The sequence below is a fragment of the Typopeltis vanoorti genome, chromosome 8, assembly GCF_054136105.1.
Source record: "Typopeltis vanoorti isolate ZY-2024b chromosome 8, IOZ_Tvanoo_1.0, whole genome shotgun sequence".
NCBI classification, from domain to species: Eukaryota; Metazoa; Arthropoda; class Arachnida; order Uropygi; family Thelyphonidae; genus Typopeltis; species Typopeltis vanoorti.
This window is the reverse complement of record NC_143556.1, coordinates 95,775,065-95,796,413: the sequence shown is the minus strand read 5'-3', so window position 1 is coordinate 95,796,413 and position 21,349 is coordinate 95,775,065. Positions and strand designations below refer to the sequence as shown.

General features: G+C 35.5%; 1 protein-coding gene across 1 annotated transcript in view; it reads right to left on the bottom strand.

Moving 5' to 3' along the window:
- The window catches only part of LOC150104205 (neuroligin-4, X-linked-like), a 197,520-nt gene that overhangs the window by 90,276 nt on the left and 85,895 nt on the right, over window positions 1–21,349 (bottom strand). The window contains exon 2 of the mRNA XM_090396429.1: window positions 1,520–1,669. Coding sequence (XP_090252555.1) covers window positions 1,520–1,669 — 150 coding nt within the window. The remainder of the gene's footprint in view (window positions 1–1,519; window positions 1,670–21,349) is intronic.

Genomic DNA, 21,349 nt, shown 5'->3' with positions numbered 1-21,349 from the left:
CACGTATACTGTCCGACCACAGAGGCGAGAGCATCGGCTGGCAATGTGCTAAAAATAGTCAACTCATGTTGAAGGGGAGAAAGGAATAAGGCGATGTACGAATTCGTCACCAACACGAGAAATCAAATCCTTTATACGTAAAAGTTTCCAACTGTTGTACAAGCAAAATAGTTACCACTTTAAAAATTAGAATTTTCATAAAGGAAAAGCTAATTTTTCGGCGTATAATAATAAACACTCATCCCACGAAACGCATTGATTACCCTATTATTAGAATGGATTCGCCTTCTTCTGTTATGTGCAAAAAAAGTGTCGAAGGGTCTCGCATCTGTGGCCGCACAGTATTTGTCACTAGGTTTGTTCTTCTACAGATGATATGTGTAACTGCGCATATGTCTTTCCTCCCGAGAAATTGCTTGCCACACTTTGGATCTTTTGGACCAGCTTTAACTCCTCTCTTAGTTTTCTTTCCTGACCAAAAATGCTTCAAATAAAGTTTCATTTTCAGCCCTCGTTTTCTTAATAAAGCAATAGCTAGAAACACAGTGAAACTTTAGTTTAGTTTAATTTCTTTATCACGCTACGTTAAAATAAACAGTGAAATCACATCAAATTCTGCTACCATGGATAGCAGATTTCTTATTATAACTTTCTTAGTTTACATAAAAGTACAATAGTTAAGACAGAATGTGTTTATATGTTGTTTAGTGTCATTTCCAATTAAGGTTGTTAATCCTAAAAGATGCTCCATCGATCAAGTTTATGAAATCTGTCCGTTTTCTCACTTTACAAAGGTGAAATTAGGTCTCGGAAGGTAAAGCAAGTGTAATAATAAGGTAGAAAGAGCTATTACTCATCCAGGAATTCAAGGGAAGAATAAATGCGTGATCACCGCGAACAGTTGTGCATCAAGTGATAGTAATTGCCAGCGGGTTAATGATTATTCAGATTATTAATTACCCAGGCTAGACAGAATGAGCTTCCGTTACACACTGTGAGAGAGGAAATATGGAAGTGGAGAGAGAGATTGCGGCAGAACGAATTATCTAATTTAACTAGGGGGATTGGTATAACAGGACTACGGAAGGACAGAGTATATCGCACCTGTTGTTCCAGACAGTGAATGAAGTGTGACTGTTTACTATGGATAGAGATTAGGAGAAGAGGAAGGAAGTAGCTGACCTACTTAAATGCAATTTAAGTAGCCGTCCAAATACTGAACGAACTTCAAAGGAACGATCAGTCTTCCCAATTTATTGTTAATAGCTTTATAAACGTGTTTATTTCCCTCCAAATTAAAGCGCTGTTCGTTTTTATAACAATGGTATCTTTAAAATAACTAAATATTTAAAACTAGCAAGCCTTCTAAATGTTTGTCCAAACACGTGTATTACGCGGGAATCGAACCCACAGACCATCCATTGGTGGCTTTTACCAACTTTGCTATCTAAACAGACAATTTACCAACTGAGACATTTGTTGTGAATAGAATTTTTTTTTTTAAATACTTTCAGCTCACCTAAAACTCCAAGTCGGTAATTCATGGTGACCACAACTACGTTTCCGAAACTTGCTAGGACACTTCCATCATAAGGATTTCCGGCATTCCACTCATAGGATTCACCATGGATGAATACGATTACTGGAACCTTAGATGTGTCTCTACTAGCTGAAAGATAAAATTAATTAATTACGATCAGTATATTATTTTAATAAAAATGTTTTAATAAACATATCTTATATATATATATATATATATATATATATTTTTTTTTTATAGTCCTTATAAGGACTGGCTTAAAGGGGCGAAGCAAGAATGCTTTTCATCTTCCCCGTTATCTGTAGAGGACAGTGTAGGTATAAGGTGTTATTTATTGAGCAATTAAAGCTCTGATCATGGCAGGAGGGTAACAGCAATAGCCGAGCCTCAGTTAGAGCTTCACTGGCTACAGCATTGCCATCCTTTATCCTCCAAGGGTATTAATGAATCAGTCACCGCATCTCACGGTCGATTGATTGTTATATATATATATTTAAGATATAAGTAATAAAAAGGTGTACTACCTTATCATTAAAATACTCTGAATTATCGAGAGTTGAGAAAGTATTTTTAATTATTTACAAACTAAACTATATATTTTCCAAGAAATTATATTCTTGAAGAATTCCTTAATAAAATTGTTAAATATAAATAATTGTTTATAATAAATTGTTTTTAGAAATTAAAGTTGTTTAATAGGATTCAACAATAATATATTTGTTTGGCAAGGATAATTTACTTTGTAAACAAAGTGAAGAAAATTTTTCTACAGCTGATCTATTTCATGTTAAAATGAATTCTGTAAAACACAGTGCCGAAAACATTTTCACAGCGACTCCTACCTCTCGACAAGCAATAACTTCACTGCTCTACTAAAGCTAATCTCATCGGACTCAGACGTAGGTTGGCATTTTTTTTTTTTCTCTAGAAACTCGAGTGATTTTTTTTTTCCACTTAAGACAAATTAGCTGGTGAACACGGTCCAAATTGATAGACATAACCCACTTACCTCATCACTTGACGTTAATTTAAACAGTTTAATCCAATTCGAATGGCTGTAAGTGGAGGGGTGAATGGCTGCACTATTCACCCGATGCTTGCTAGTTAAAGTAATAAGAAGTTTATTACTAGCTAGACAAATACTAATCTACAACAACAAATATTCCATATGATAACTGACTAAATTACCAGTCATATGCTTATTGTCAATATATATATATCTAATAAAACTGTGTTTAGTCGCAGTTGCGAGGACTTTGCAACATTGATCCTTTTTGTTCGAATCCGGTAAAGGAGGCCAAGAAATAGCAGGCAACCGGCCAAAAAGAACACAACTAACAACCATAATAATACATTGGCTTCATAAAACTTAGTTCGGTGTAATTCTAACCAGCCAACTTTAATCGCAGTATAGATAAGAGCGGCAGTTATTGTAAAGGTATAGTTAAAGCAAAGCCTACGTTCACAATTATATTTCAAATTTTATCTAGTTTCATTGTGAGGCTGCAGTAATTTGATTCAAATGTGCCTGGTAATTTTACCTTCAAATAATTTTCGAAATTTTTAACTAACAATTCATTAACTAACCGGTAGGGAAAAAAACTATATAAAGCTACAGAAAAATGTAATATCAAACTAAGTAAAGCGAATAATATTGTATTTTTCAAAGGATACTGGTTACTTATCTCATATGCGTGTGTTACTTGTTTGCGATTCAGGATGTCACTTCGGTTTAACTAACGACTTTTGAATAATTGTAATACTGCGAATAATTTAAAATGCTAAATACCACTTTCGAAATTTGATATTTTTGTATTTGGCTATAAAATATAAATGGATCTATAACATTCTTCTCTATAATATGTAATTTAAAATATTTTCTAAAGTTTTTAAAACATAAAATATACTTTTACAAATATACCCATACTATAATATTAAAATTAGACTGTGTTAGAAATGTCTGAAAGAATTGTGATCCGTTACCTTGGATTAGTAAATCTAACCCAGCTACAAATGCTTATATAAGGCATTTGTAGTTGGGTTAGATTTACTGATCTTGGGTAACGGATCACAATGCTGTAGCCAATGAAGTTTTAACTGAGACTCGGCTATTGCCGTTACTCTGGGACGTAGAGTTTCGCTCTCTTAGGTTTCTCCGAAATTTTGCTCCCGGTGAGGGAATTTGCCCTGAGAGAGCATTTTGAGTTTCTTGGGAGGGTGTTTTCCGACGCGACCCGTGAGGGGTACTGGCGGTGGATGCTTTTCCTTGGAATATGAGCGGTTCTGTTCAGTGGTGGGGGTGCCAGTCACTGAGGGGAAACCAACGCTGAGTTGGACGATTTTTCGGCCACTCGTAGGGAGTGGTCCAGGGGATCGCCTAATTTTTTGGCTTTAAAACTTCATTGGCTTTACTTATTCAGTGGCCAATGAAGTTTTAACTGAGGCTCGGTTATTGCCGTTACCCAGCCATGACTTAGAGCTTTTAGCTTAATAACACCCTATTCATACAGATTTTCTTCAATCAGATGAAGGGATACTGAGTCAAGGACTCAGTCCATTTCTTCCCTCCCCAAAAAAAATTCATGAATTTGCTTTGTGTAATTGATGTATGAAGTATTAATTAATATACATTTTAATGATGATGAAGATAGTAAATCACAGATACTGCCGCTATTATCAATATGCTGTGTTGAGTAGGTAGAAAACTGTTTTCTTCTCAGACCAAGGAAATTTACTTTAAGAAGGAAGTACGATATATATATATATATATATATATATATATATATATATATATAATATTTATTATTTTTTTTCCCCTTTTATTGAAGAACGGAGTTCACCTGAGGATGTAATAATCATCAAATGATCCTTAAACTAAACCCATTGTCGACATAGTACATAAATAGCGGCTTCTCATGAAATAAATAAAATCTCGGCAGTCCAAAGAAGAGAGACATTTAGTTTTGCCCACCCGGTCACTGATGAGCCTGTTTAGGCAAAAGGCCCAGCATCTGTAAAGGTGATTAGTCTTATCGCTCACGGCTCCCTTCCCTTCATACTAATGAAGTTCGGTAAGGTGTTACCGACTCATATCATCCTACGATGTCGAAGTCTCTTCCTGCGAATCTTAACAGTGTTCTGATAAGCAGTAAGACGAATGGTTACATCTTGGAAAATTCTTTTCTTGCTTCACCTCATTAGGTGTCGCTCCCATTTCTATAAATTACACGAATATTCTTCAGTTTCTCTTGTATGAAGAAAATGTTGGTATTAGAGGATGCACTAGTTGAAATTATTTTTCTATCTACAGCCACGATTATATTATTGATTTTTAATAAAGATTTGAAACAGAAGAGAGGGAGGTCAGAAGTTACATTCGAAAGGGCTAAAGCCTTCTCTGTCTTAATTTAGTTATATATCTCATTCGTGTATGTTGCCTCTGTTTCGTTCCTGACACGTGTTTCATTCTTCTTCTACATTCATGGAAGTATCAGGTAACTTCCATCCATCCCTTTGGTTGGAAAGAATTGGGTTCTAATTCCATCTAGGGCGCGAAGAGCGGATCTCATATAAAGGTTGCAGGGTTTAGTTCCGCCAGCCGGTCATAAAACACACGAAATTAACTCACATAGTCCCAATGGCTTCGTGGTCATAATTCTTTCGTCGCTAATCCGAAAAAAAGCAATAACGTCCCAGCCATCTTAATCGACAACAAACAAATAAATGGAAATATTTTATTACGCCAAGATACTAAAAAGCAGTTTCTTCATACCAGTAACATTATGTGTAGTGTTATTAGTGGCACTGTTTTAATGAGAAATATCAAAAAAGATATTTTTTGATATTTTGATATCATCGCACTTGACGCTGAGTGATGCATTGTTATATGGCATAACATGCTATTTATCATAGGATCTGAAAAATACTTTTTTAACAAATTTCTAGTTCATTTCGGAACTTGAGGATTAAGTTAAACATACTCGACATACTTAAGAAGCTCCAACACTTCATCAAAATAAAAAATAGATTATTTTACAATTTTAAATTAATTGAATTTGTTCAGATTTTATTTAGTTATGAAATAATGCTTCTTATATGAATCGTAAATGAAATTAAATTTCTTGGATACATCCGAAAGTTTCTAATTAACAGCCTTGTTACTATTAGATCCGACAAGATGTAGCAATATCTGCCCAACAATTAAACGTATTTTAAATTCAAAGAACAAAATAACCATCAAGATATCCGAAAAATTATTCGTATTTATATGGAAAAAACGTGACTTACAAGTCTCATCTTGTTGAAAAAGGTCAATATTTTAAAGAGCTATTTTTCCGTGGAATATATCCGAGCGTTTCAATTAAGTTTGAGTTAGTCTGTCCCTGTATTATTTCTTATATCGTGTTCTTCGGTTTCTGAGTAATCTGGCGCCTCTCTACTTTGATTCCTCCTGAACAACGCAAGCCTTTTAGCTGATTCACGGTTCGTTAAATCAGAAATAGGTTTAGAAACTATATACGGTAACTAATAGAGCAGAACAAGAAAGTTAGCAACATTTTACTCTGAAGAAAACTTTATTTGGTTTTATTCTGATCCCAAAATAAATATTCTGTACCTCCCGCTTAATAAAACAATATTTTAATAAGATTAAATTTTCAAACATATTGCGTAATATTTTATACGATCGAATATCAACAATTGAAGATTGCATTTCGAACAACAATCAGATGGCAAAATAAATAAAACAAAATAGCAGACGATCTAGTCGGGCTGTCTTTAAAAATGCAGCAACGTCATTTCCTTTCTCCAGAAATATTGCGCAGTAGAGTAGACTCAAATATACTTGTGAAAAATCATCTTATTGTGAGACGTTCGTAAATTTTGTTTATGCTATTTTCTTCAGCGAGTTCTGATCTTATGCTACCAATTTGCTTACGAACAGACAGATTTGATGTTATTTTAATAACATCGTGTTATGCTTAACTCGTAAATACTTTTGATTGGAATTAAATTTAGTACAATTGTAACTTTTATTAATAAATTTCTGGTCAGTATTTGTGAATTATAGCAGTTGGAGAATAATAATGTTATATTTTTAAAAATTTGTTTGCCATTATGGTTTCGACAGTTTAGGATTTTTTTTAAACTTTTTTTTTCTGCGATGTATAGCACCACGACGTATCGGAAAATAAAGGAATCAGTGTAAATCAGAAATAGAATCTGCCTTTTTGTAAGCTGTTATTGTTCAAATGTCATTTTGGTACGTATTGTTTTGAATTTCTAATAAAACGTGTGTGCGCACATAAAATTAAGCAATTACAAAATTGTTTAATTGCAAAACAGATTTTTTTTTCAGCGTTTTCACGTATTGTCAGTGAACTCCATTGTTGTAACAGTGTGATGTATACTATATATTAATTTGAATAAAAACAAGAGTTTATCTATAAAACATCTTTTACCTTACTTGTGATCGAAGGTGCCTTCCGCTATTCAGCAAGCAAATTTCATCATCTGATTAATTTCGCAATCAAATCTCAAACAACAGCTTCAATTTACAGACTAATCTGTCCGTTTGATAGAATTATTATCAAAAACAGAAAACGGACACCCAATATTTACTTGTGTATACAATTTAAATAGGGGGCGCTATCGCTTTTACACGTCATTCACAATGAAAGAAATTGATTTGTTTTAAAATTAATCTTTGTTGTCATTAGTGCATTTCCGTTTTTTTAATAGTTAATCATTCCTACCAAACGAATTCAAAATTCAAAAAATAAATTCTTAAGCCAAATGTTATAATAGTATTTGTAATAATATAAACCAGTTGCGACTGTTTGTATGGAGTTTTTAAGTTTGGTAACAATAGCAGATGACAAGCTTACAGATGTTTGTCTTTATGTATTATATAACAGCACCACTATCATTCAAGTTGGGGGAATCTAGAACTCTCTCGCGTGGTATCTTTTGCATAGTTCTCTAAACAAACACAAAGAAAGATGCAGTGTTGATACCAGCGGACATAATTCATTGCATTTAAAAATTTCTTAACTGTAATATTCCTTTGGGGAAGTAACATCAATGTCTTATCTTTCAGTCTTATTTGTTTTGTATGCAAGTTTTAAAAAATTGCATATTAGAAGGAATGCAACATTTTTGTTCATGTGTGTGTACACAACCACTTCAAAGAAATTTTTTTTTTAAATAAAAATTTACACTGTCCACAGCATTCTGTACATTCGTACCATAGATGAACTAAGATCTAAAATAGATTTCGATCTATTTTATTCATTCCATTTGTATTACATAATTTGGTGACATTTATCTAGAGATGAAATATGGAACTTTTTTCAAGCCGTTTGCAGGCCTTCAATAAGCGGGATCATGGCTTCACAGTGGGAGATGAATTTCATTTCCCGATGTGAAGACAAAATTGAGAGGGTGGACCAAGAAGATTGGTTATTCTTTTTGAACTAATAGAATTTGTCAATATTTGATTTGACGACCAACTGCTAATTAACTGCGGATTTGTTTGTATAGAAATATATATGTCCAAAAAAAAGAGAAAAGAAACGATGTTTGAGAATGAAGGATAGAAAACAGATAAGCTGAATTTAAATATATACACGATAATACCTGGTCTCTGAGAAGAACCAACCAGTTTTTTTTTAAACAGCTGTCAGGCCAGTAAAACTTTATCAAAATGGACCAATAGGGAGCGAATATATGGACGCTTGGGCAAGCGATCATGTCTTCTATATGGTCTGCGCTAGGGCAACTCGCAAATGCTGGTGAGTGTATTCCCCTAAGCTCTCTGGTCAAATTTCATATGAAACTTTTATAGTTTCTACATTCGGCATTTGAAATAATGCTGAATTTAACATCCACTTGATTTATATAATTTTGCATCGCCGAACTGAAGCCCTTTTGGCTCTTTATTTTAGTAAAAAAAATATACAAAACAGTTTTACTTTTTTGTATAGTATACAAAAAGTAAAACTTTTTCCCATTCAATTGTTTTGTAATCCTATCATACGAAACTACCTATTTATACGTTTTTCGTGTTTTAACTATTGCTGCTTTATAGACACTAGACAGAATAACAGAAATCCTTTAACAGAGTCATAAATATTTTCATCTAACTTAAGTTTCTGGATTATATGTTGGTTGAGTTATCCAAGCTTTTCTGTTGATTTCTGGTGTCAACAACTGGAATGACCTAGAAATGACTCTAGGAACACGTTTATTAATGTCTTTCAAATTCTGGGCTTTAAACATCCAGCTACTTTGCAGAAAAGATCAGAACTTACTCTAGTGTGTTGTTCACTACATGCTTTAGTATATTTTCTTACACTACTTGCTAAGGTTCTTTTCAGCGTTTAACTCCACACAGACTTCACCCCCCCACTCCTTCCTCCCTCCCTCTCTCGGCGACACCAAACCATTATTTCAGTATTTGGTGAAGCTCTCATCACTTCTCAAAACTGACGCCTACCGTCAATAGTCCAGTCACATCTTTGTGGTACCGCAGGCTAGACGACATTTGACATTGAGTGGGATGATGAATGACCGACGCTTTTCAGCTAGAGGAGAAAAAAAAAGGTGGGAAGGTTACTCGTCATCGAACTGACTGCGATTCAATACATTTTACTTCTTAGTTGAGTATTTTATTTCATTCACATTTCAAACCATATCGTGCTAACCAGCTGTCTTTATCTCTAATGATTACAATCCCTAAAGATCCCTAAATTTGCAATAGAACGTATTTAGATATATTGACAAAGTTGAAAGTCATTGGTTTGTATTTTATAGAGTAATCAGATATATAGCTAAATGTGCTGTGCTGAGTATTTATAGTCAATATTATTAATTCTACGCAGGCGCATTAGGAAACGAATCAGAGCATTTCAGCTTCATTGAGATTTTTATAATCCAGTTGTTGAAAATAATTTCAATATCATTCCAATTGGTTTATAGATATAATTACTGTTTTTTTTTCCCATTTGTATTTTATGCAGGCAATGATCACCTGGATTTTTTTCGCTTGTATGATATTTTGAAGGATCATCAGGGTTGTCAGAACACTTCGTTTCTATCTAATTGTTAATGAGATTACTGCAGAAGCATCTTCCACAGAAAGCCGTTAGGCTTATGTTTAATCAAGCCAGAGTAGAACAGGCTGGAAACTTGATTTTCGTTTTGTGTAATTACGTCCTTTATAACTCTTAGAACTGCTCTTCAAAATGCGAAAGATTATCTAAGGAGACACTCAGAATATGAAGTACTATTTTAACATTTACGTACTTGGATAGTTTTGTGATTAAGGCAACATCCTTCACATGCCAAGAGTGATTACGTTTCGGTAACCCTCATTACAGTAAGCCTTGCCTTTTAAATATATGAAATAAGTTTTGAAACTATAAAAAAAAAATTACTGCCATTAATGTAAAATTGGGGATTGTCCAGATGCATTGCGTTTTCCTTCTATAAGAAATTGAGATTGCCTTAAAAATTTAATCAAAAATTCATTAACTTCGTTTTTGAGCTGAAAGTTCTTACCTCTATGGAATAAATGCTACTTGGTAATAAGTCTGTTTACTGTTTCGTCTTGTCTGCTACTTGAGGAATTTCAGGTACTCGCTAAGAATGTAAGATGAGAAGAATCGCCGAATTGAGGACTGTTAATGATTCTTTCAAAAGATTAACTCTGACAATTTTTAAAAATGTTTAACTTTTTTTACGTTATTGTACAAAATTGCTTCGTCGATTATATTTCTGGGTTGTTTTTTAATTACTTGGTGCAAAAAATGGACTTCGGAGTTCGGTAGTAGTGAAGAGAAGATCCAAGAGGCCACAAAATAATTCTTCGCTTTAAAAAAAAACATAATCTGAGTCCATTCTTAATTATTTTTTTGTCAGTTTTCCCTACGAAATCGGAAAACTGGAAACAATTGTTCTACATTTTTGACACATAAACTATGACCTCCATGTATGACATTTTAGATTCAAAGATAAGGAAGTTTGCTTCGAAAGATAAAGAGGAAAAAATACATAAACAGAATATTTCCATTTTAATAAAACACTCCTTCTGAGCCCATAACAAGATAAAGTTTTGTACTTTAATGGGAATCATTGTCAATTTAGTAGAACTCTATTCTCTTATCCAAAACAGATATTTCACTTTTTTTTTCTTTTTCTTTTTTTTTTTTTTTGTGGCTCGACGGGTGAAACAAGAATGTGTTTCATATTCCCCGTTATCTGTAGAAGAAAATATATAGATGGGGTAATATAGCGCTATAAGCTCTGATCATGGTAGGAGGGTAACAGTAATAGCCGAGCCTCAGTTAAAACTTCATTGGCTACAGCACTGCCATCCATTACCCTCCCTGGGTACCCATTTTGGTCGCCTCGTACGACATGCATGGGCTACATGGGTTTTTCTTATCCCAGCCACCACATGGGATAGTGGTCAGATATTTTCACTTTTTTTTCTTTTTTCTGGCTAGATGGGTGAAGCAAGAATGCTTTTCATATTCCCCGTTATCTGTAGAATAAAATATATGGATGGGGTAATATAGAGCTATAAGCTCTGATCATGGCAGGAGGGTAACAGCAGTAGACGAGCCTCAGTTTACAGCATTGCCATCCATTGGCCTCTCCCAGGGTACCCATTTTAGTCACCTCGTACGACATGCATGGGCTACGGTGGGTATGTAAGTAAAGCTTTTTAAAAATTAAGACATTCCCCGGACCACTCCCTACGAGTGGCCGAAAGATCGTCCAACTCAGTGTTGGTTTCACTCAGTGACGGTCCCCCACACCACTGAGCAGAACCGCTCATATCCCAGGGAAGAGCATCCACCGACAAGGCCCTTCACGAGCTACCCCGGAAAACTCCCTCTCCAGAAACTCAAAATGTTCTCTCAGGGCAACCCTCCCCCCTTCCCCCGAAATCTAAGCCTCCCCTCACCGGGAGCAAAATTCCGGAAGAAACCTAGGAGGGCGAAACTCTCGAAACTCTGCGTCTCATTTTAGTCGACTAAAATGGGACGTAGACTAAGGGTTTTGTTGTTGTTATGTTCCATCGAGTCGTTTTCGACTCCTGGTGATTCCTTGAACATATATTCTCCATTCAGATCTGTCCCTGACCATGTCTTTCAGAATTTCCAAGCGCACCCCAGTTACTTCTTTGACCCCATCCACCCATCTAATTTTTGGTCTTCCTGTTCTCCTGCTTCCATCAACTTTAGCAAGCATCTTCTCCAGACTGTCATTTGTTCGCATAATATGTCCGAAGTATGACAATTTTTGCTTGATTATCATAGCTTCGAGGAAGCAATGTGGCTTTAAATCTGTCTATCACTGATTTATTGGTTTGCTTTGCAGTCCATGGTATTCTTAGTAAGAATCTCCAAACCCATAATTCAAATGCATCTATCTTCCTTCTTTCACTCTTTGTCGGGGTCCAACTTTCACATCCATACAGCACCACAGGAAATACCAATGCTTTCACGATTCTGATTTTTGTTGTGAGGCTAATATCTTTATCTTTAAAGATCTTGCTTAAATTTGTCATTGCTTTCTTTCCGAATAATAATCTTCCACCTTCTTCAGTGCAATAACCATCTTTATCAATTCGGGATCCGAGGAGCACAAAATTGTTAACTGCTTCCATTTTCCCCATCTACTTCAAAATCATTGTTCACATGTTGCCATAACTTTTGTCTTTTTGAGGTTAAGTTTAAGACCATATTTAGCACTTTCTTCTTCAACTTTCATAATAAGTTCTTCCAATGCATGGGTTACAGTAACGCTATTCTTATCCCGGTCACCACAGGGAGTTGCAGTGAGGTTATTCTTATTATTTTAATGAGGCTACCCCGGCCACCACACGGGGTAGATATTTTCATTTATATCCTTATAAGGACCGGCTTAAAGGGGCGAAGCAAGAATGCTTATCATCTTCCCCGTTAGTGTAGGGATAAGGTGTTATTGAGCTAATAAAGCTCTGATCATGGCAGGAGGGTAACAGCAATAGCCGAGTCTCAGTTAGAACTTAATTGGCTACAGCATTGCCATATGTAAAGGTAAAGCGTCTCTAAAAATTCGGACGATCCCTAGGTCACTCAATCGTGGGCGAACGACCGTCCATCTCAACGTTGACTCCACTCAGTGATGGCTTTCCACCCACACGCCACCACCGAGCAGAACCGCTCAAATTCCGAAGAAAAGCATTCACTGACAAAGCCCCTCAGCGGGCCGTGCCGGAGAACACTTTCCCCGGAGACTCAAATTGCTTCCTTAAGGCAAAAACCTTAAGAGAGCAAACTCAAAACTCTCGAATCTCAGCGCCCCAGGGGGTAACTGCCATCCATTACCCTCGAAGGGTGTTAATCACCATTTCACTCTTTATCCTTATAAAGATGGCTTAAAGGGGTTGAAGCAAGAATGCTTTTCATCTTTCCCATTATCTGTAGGGGACCGTAGGGATAAGGTGTTATTGAGCTATTAAAGCTCTGATCATGGCAGGAGGGTAACAGCAATAGCCGAGCCTCATTAGAACTTCATTGGCTACAGCATTGCCATCCATTACCCTCCAAAGGTATTAATCACCGCTTTGCAATGAAATTAACCAATACTTATAAGTAATTAAATAAGGTGTTCCAAGATTTTGTTCAATTTTAAGAATATCTTCTTTAATTGTAAAAAAAAAAAAAAAAAAAATAGAGAATTTGTTTATTATTTTATTTCTTAGTTTTAAATAAATTGAAATATTTCAAACTAATAGCAGAAATTAATAGAAATACATATTATCAAAATTTTCTTCATCTATTAATTAGATGCAGCATAAGATGCAAAGATAATTATCCACTTAGTTTTCTTTACGAGTTAGAAACATGGCTAAGCGGCATCGAACCGCGTACAACACACAGGCTTCTCCTAATAGGAGACATTAACATAAATACTCTTGACCACGCTTCTTCAACCACTAACACATATCTTGATATACTAAGTCAGTACAACATAAACCCTACCATTAACACACCAACAAGAGAAGAAATACTCAATAACTCACTAACACAATCATGCATTGATCATATCAATATACAGGCTCCCATCCATACATATACATCATCAGTAATTAACGTAAAAATTGCAGATCACTACTTTGTCTCAACTTCGTTTAATTACGTTTCCTACCCCCCCCTCCCAGCACCACCACCACCACAAAAGTCAACAAAACTCGATCATACTAAAGAGCATTGTCGATAACCAAGTAAAAAATACAGACTGGAATTCCCTACTTAAAATAAACGATCCTCTAACATTATACGAGAATTTTCAACTAAAGTTCACAGACATATACAAAAAAGCAACAAAACCTACACAAACGAGGCGACAAACAGACAACAATCCATGGATAAATGACGACATACTAAATACTATTACTGAACAAGAAAATCTATGGAAAAAACTTAAAAAGTCACCCAGTAACACACATTTACAAACCTTATACAAAAACACAAGAAATAAACTAACAACAAAAATTTAGGGCAAAAAGACGCTACTACTTCCAAAAATTCATGGAATATAACGACAACATTAAGCAAACATGGGCTACACTCAATGAATTAGTAATCCGAAAAAAGAAAACCTCAGCACAAGATTTTATTGCAAAAAGCTTCGGTCAGAACACAAACCAAGAGGAACTAGCAGACTCATTCAACCATGCTTTCACAAACAACATCACACAACTCAAAAAAGACAAACTACCAACGATCAACAAAAAACTACCAACACAAAGTCAACAACAAACCATGTATTTTCCACACGTAACAAAACAGGAACTGAAAGAAGCACTCCTAAAACTGAAACCAAAGACCACTCCAGGAATAAACAAAATAAGACTCATAGACCTTATAACACACTTTGAACAAATAAATCCAATACTTTTGAAACTCGTGAACATAATATTCGACACAGGCATTATTCCACAACAACTAAAAACTGCAGTAATTACGCCAATATACAAACAGGGCAAAAGAAACGATACTCAGAACTACATACCAATAGCTACACTACCAGTGATCTCAAAAATTCTAGAAAAAATAACACACACCAGACTACAGAACTATTTACAGAAGTACAACATCATCTCACAAAACCAATACGGCTTTCAGAAAACAAAAAGCACCATTACTTTATTAGAAGACATCGCCGACACAATAAACAAAGCTCTCGACAAAAACAAGTACGCCGTCCTTATACTGCTGGACCTAACCAAAGCATTTGACACACTTAAACATGACATACTACTCACCAAACTATACTCAATAGGTATAAGAGGAACACTGCATACATGGTTCAAGAACTACCTCTCAAACAGAACACAAGTAACAAAAATAGGTACATGTCACAGTTGGAGTATACAAGTAAAACACGGTGTACCTCAAGGTGCCATATTATCACCCACTCTATTCAATATATACATTAACGATGTTCATAACATATCCATAAGAAGTCAAATATTTCAATACGCACATGACACTGCACTACTAGCAATCCACACAGCCATTAACACAGGTCTCTGCAAAGCACAACAAGACCTAAATGAAATCACAACATACTTCCACCAAAACGCGATTCTAATCAACGGCACCAAAACACAGATGTTGATAATACACAACCCAAGAATCATACGCCCCGCATCACTATCGACACATTGTCACACATACCGCTGCATTAACAACAAAAATACCTGCCAATGTTCCGAAATCAAACCAGTAACACACGCAAAATATGGTCTCTATATAGATTCCCACCTTAAATGGGCAAAACATATAGAATACCTACACACCAAACTCCGGATCATCGCAGCAAAACTCTTCCAAGTTAAAGACATTATTCCACCCAACATAAAAAAAAAAAACTCCTATATCACGGTATCTGTGAATCCCTACTCAGATACGGAATAACAGTCTATACAAATACATCAAACAGCCACCTAACAAAATTAGAAACACTACACAGGAAAATCGTGTCAACAGTGATCTGGACACCTTACATCCAACCACCAATATCCGACAAGCACATGGCGATACACAGAATTCTGAGCATTAAAAACCTGAAACACTACATGACATTAACAAGGAATTACTTCAACATCACCTATCGAAACAACAGACACATATCGTATAACACGACCTACGACAACTCTCTACATCCCCACACCCTTCAACAACTCATACGGTTCTTTTGTGAGATCACATCAGATACCCACGCAACTCAACAACCTACCAAGAAAGTTAAAACACGTAGATAACTACAGAACATTAAAAAACGAACTCTGGAAAATACACCAACAAAGTTAAGAAACCATTAACCCTAATATACACATCACAAATCACTAGCATCCAATGCCTACATCCCATACATAAACAGTAGCAACAACACAAATAGTGAAGGCTAAATCCCACTCTCTTCATAAAAGCTAACCCAAGCTTCGAAGTAGGTGGGATTAACTTGCCTCACTCATTTACAAGTAATCCTTATAAGCAAATGCACAAATCTGTAAGTATAATCATTCTTTCTCTTTCTCAAACTTAAAAAAAAAATAATAAAATAAAATAAAAAAATAAAAAATTATACAAAAAATTCTGTATAATCTTCATTATTAATATTAGAAGAACATGTGTTGTAAATACATAATATAAAGGCAAAAAAAATTATTAAAAATTTTAATAATTTAGTTATTAAAATATTTGTTTCAAATTATTTCAAAATTACTTCAAATTAATTAAAAAGTTATTTCAAATATTTCAAAAATATTTGAAATCCAATGTAGGAATTGCAGCACTTAGTGCTGAACTCTGTAAAATTATAAGATGCAATGTCACACAAGATGTTTATTGTATGTATAAATATTTTAGCAATCAATAAAAAATTATTATTAAAAAAAAATCTACGATACGTTGTTGCAGTTTCTTTAAAATATTCAGAAATCTTTCTATTCTCGATGAATCAATGTAGGTGTAAGGGAAAAAACTGCCATATTTTATTTGAATTGAGTACTTACCTTTAATATATTAATAATATTTATGTCGATTGCCTAAGATATGCATTATCATTAATTTTTAACGAACGTTCTCCTAAAATGCACTTTAACGCAAATAAGAGTAAATATAGAAAATTACAGAGGAATTTTAAGCTCGAAAAAAAAAATCGTAATTATTAAAGTTCATCAAAGAATTTAATGGCTTTTAATGACTTAATGAAATATGGCTATTTATTGGGCTTGCCTGAGGGTACTTAAGTGCTTTTTAATGGATATATATGTAGAATATTCAGAGAATAGTTTGGTTATGTAAATAAGCCAGAATTTTTGATTGCGGACTCTACTAGAAGAAATGGTAAAAAAAAAAAAATGTTTCTGGTTTGTAACGATTAGAGACTGTCTGTGATATCTGCCCATGGCGATACTCTTCACTGATGTTATTTTTCAGAGTCAGTCTGATCAGAGAAAACACTCCCGCATCAAGCAATCGACCTGTCGCCTCTAGAGATTGGTAGAAAGGTATTAGGAAGAAATAACCTTTATTCCCCCCCTACAACTAACTTAACAAAGAAACAGATAAATACGAAGTTGCAAGTAAAACTGTGCAGAAACTGCAGCTTTTATTTGAGAGTAATTTACAATTTTATTTTATCCTTGTTGGCAATAATATCTTAGTGAACTTAGTTGCATCAGAAGTTGCTCCGGCATTTGTTTTCTTTGTTGGATATCAAGGAGCATGGAAATAGGACACAAACGTAAGCAGTAGAATTCGATATAGCAATGTTTGTACAGAAACAGTAACTTAAAATATTCCCAAACATCATTTTCTAAGATATAAAGTTCTGTATCACTCTTGAGAAAGCCGTGGACTTCGACTTTTAATAAATAAAAAACGGGAATGTGGAGCACAACAATAAATAGCAAGTAAACTCAGAACAACTTTTCTTTGCGTCTTGCTTTCTGATCTCTAGAGGGTCTGCTAGATGTATAGTACCCGGTGTCGGTCTTCTCTGCGACAGATTCGTCATTTTGAGTCCACTTATTCTCTATTTACTAGCTACCGTCGCACGTGACTGTGAGGGGGAAAGAGGCACTCTAAAGGATTATCAGAGGTAGCCTCTGGGGTGTAACGAAGTGGAAGAAAACTCCCCCCCCTCCGCCTGTTTTGTCGGAACCATAGCACGGTGTCTTAAATTCAGCCAAGTTCACTACGGTTACCAAAGTTCGGGTCACGCTAGCGTGTTGAGAAAGATAAAGATTACTACAGAGAACGCTTACACTATGTCTCTCATGAGAACTCCAAGTAGAAGGATGAGATTTTGTTCAGTATCGATATCTAAAAGATGTTGAAGTAAGATTTTATTTTTATTTTAGTCCTAGGCGTTCCAAAGGAGAGTTTGAAATAGGAGAAAACGGTACACCACACAGTTTTGATGAGTTCTTTTTTTAAAAAAAAAAATAATGATTTTGTCGCCTTATCATGAGAGCATTTTGACAAATTTATCTTGTTTTTTAAATATATATCAATAATTTTCTCCCTTTACTTGAAATATCCTGTGGGAACAACTAGATGCACTTCGATCGTAACTGAAAATGTACGGATTAAAATCTTTCGTTATAGGACTTTTAGCGATCCTAAACTTTGTTTTGCTGATATGAATGAATTAACTTTATCGATAAACAAACTGCAAGAAAAACAATCAAATATGAAGCATTTTACATTAATTAGGACCCTGTTTGGAATGAAACGTGAGCAAAACTCATGGGTATTAATTATTCCGTATTCATCTATTTTTCTAAAATTTTCTTCTAAAATATACAGACAAATCACCTATTTTTCTGTTTATTTATATCCGTTCTGCAAATTTCCATTAATCAATTCTTTTTTGCGTTCTCCGTAATACAGTCACGAGGATGATATGACTGGAAAAAGTTCGAAACTATCAGAACCCTGTGTAGAAGGCAAGCAACAAGGTCTCTACATTTGAACGTGAGTTAGCTGATCTCATAAGGAGACAGAGGGATTTCCTTTCTCTTAAACTCGGGGTTTTTATTTTACAAATCTAGCAAACTGGCTTAGGCACACACCCATTTAGACATAACTGAACTCAACGCTTCATTTACCTTAATTCCACCGGTACGAATGGTCTCTCCATTCCATTTAGTTTGAACACCATCATTAAGTCTGGCAGCCTTTGAGCGTGTTGGCATAATATATTTTGTATCAATCCGCAAACGACAGAAAGCCGAAAGAAAAAATGTATTGAGTATCAGTACACTTTTCTTTCTGTTATAATATCTTTTGTCATTTTGAAAATATTCTAAAATCGGTTCTTAATATTTTTTTCGTGAAATTACTGATTGCATTTATTTATTTTATTTTATTTTTCATGAAAGTGATTTGAAAGAATCATGTTTCCAACCATAATGCGATTCCATTTTTTTTTTTTTTCGAAGTAAGCAAATGCGAACATAATGAATGTTTTGGTTGACTTACCACGAGCGTGACAGTTAACTGTACAGACCTTCAAAATTAAATCCAACGGAACAGGGTGGCTAATCCTTATTCTTGTAGTGTTCTATGCGTGGATGCTTCTGGTTGGTTTGCCTGTTTTGTGGGATGCAAAATCACTCACCTTCGTATGAGACCGGCAAACTCACTTCATAGACGGGATTCAAATCCGGGCCAACCGCGTTTGAATCCCGTCTATGAAGTGAGAATTCAATTCAATTAGAATAACTAATTCTGTCTATTCAAATTGATTATTTGGAAACACTAAATTCCAAATAAATTAAAACCTTGTTAAACAGATATGATGGCTTGAAAACATATTGCTTTATTGCAGCAGCAAGCATGAAGCTGTATTTTAATAAAACAAAATGGTAGTCCTGCCCGTGTCAATAGTCAAGTATCTACTATCATTGATCGCTCAGATTGTCGATTTAAATATTTTTCTCTACTCAAATTAATTTCAACGTGAATTGTAAGAGTATTTGCTACAGTTTAGTATTTTAGTATTTATGCCATGAAGAGGGACATCGGATGCAATATTTGCGATAAGGCGATTGATGGAGAAATATAGGGAGATGCAGGCGGAGCTACATATGGTGTTTATAGACCTGGAAAGGGCGTACGACAGAGTGGCCAGACAGGAGGTATGGAGGTGTACGAGGAAGATGGGGGTGTCTGAAAAGTACGTGAGGTTGGTGAAGGAGATGTATGAGGGAGCGAAAACTCAGGTCAGGTCTAGTATCGGCATGACAGAGGGGTTCCCCATTGTCGTAGGGCTCCATCAGGGATCAACTCAGAGCCCCCTACCTCTTTGATCTGGTCATGGATGTACTAGTGGAGGACGTCAAGAAGGAAGCGCCGGGGAGCATGATGTTTGCCGGTGATATTGTTCTCTGCGAATCATCCCGAGAAAAGCTTGAAAAGACCCTGGAATAGTGGAGAAAGGTATTGGAGGAGAGAGGCATGAAAATTAACCGGGTAAAGACCGAATATATGTCAACGGGGAGTGACGAGGATATGATCATACGACTGACTCCAGGGTGAAAGGTTAACTTCAGGGAAGAAATTCAAGTACCTTGCTCGGTCGTCGAGAGGAATGGTGACCTGGATGAGGAAATACAGCACCGAATAACATGCGGCTGGAGGAAGATGAGCGGGGTCCTGTGCGACAAGAGAGTGAGTTATAAGATGAAAGGAAAGCTGTATAAGATGGTGGGGAGGCCGGAGATGCTCCATGGCGCGGAGACGTGGCCTATAACAAAGGCACAGGAGAAGAAGATGGAGGTGGCAGAGATGCGGATGTTGAGATGGATGAGTGGTGTGACAAAGAAGGACAGGAATGACTACATCAGAGGGATGGTCAAGGTGGGACCGATCGGTAAGAAGGTACAAGAAAGCAGGCTGAGGTGGTTCGGTCATGTAGAGAGAAGGAGTGAGGAGTATGTTGGTAAACGAGTGGAGGGAAGGAGGAAAAGGCCCAAACTCAGATGGAGGGATAAGGTAGCAGAGGATCTTAGGGAGAAAGGATGGAGTCGGGAAGATGCCCTGGACCGGAGAATCTGGAAAAATAAGATTAAAGATCGGAACGCCGACCCGTTTAACACGGGATAAGGCATAGCGAAAGAAGTATTTTAGTACTAGAGATTCGGCGCCCCTAGCTAGTACATTGAAGCCTAAACGCAAAACACTTTTCAGATCTTACCACTGATCTATTACGAATGATGATTATCCATTTCCTTCTTGAAGAGGTAAAATTGTTTTCGATTGAACATGAAGGTATAACTTCACATTTGTCTTAATCAATCAATAAAAGACAGTATTTTTATTATACATAGATATTCAATGGCAATAAACATGATTTTTTTCTGCATAGCTGCTTTCAGATAGTTTGAGTTCGTGAACTCAAACAGATTTTAAAGATTTTAATTTAACTTTAAAAACAGATTTTAAAGTTAAATTAAACTTATTTATACTATTTTTATTTACTTTTACACCATACACACGATATTATAACCCATTGACAAGGCTTAATTTTCTGTATGTAAAACTTCTTTGTATTCTTAAAAGTTATGGTTAGGGCTAAAGAAAATGCATAGAACATTTCAGAAACTCTTTATCGGCGTCCTAATATGCTTATAATACATTAAATCTTATTTCTAGGAGAGAGTTGTAAAACTCGCAAAAAAAAAACAAAAACAAAAAATTGAACTTTGATTTCAGATTTCGATTAGCAATGTCATTT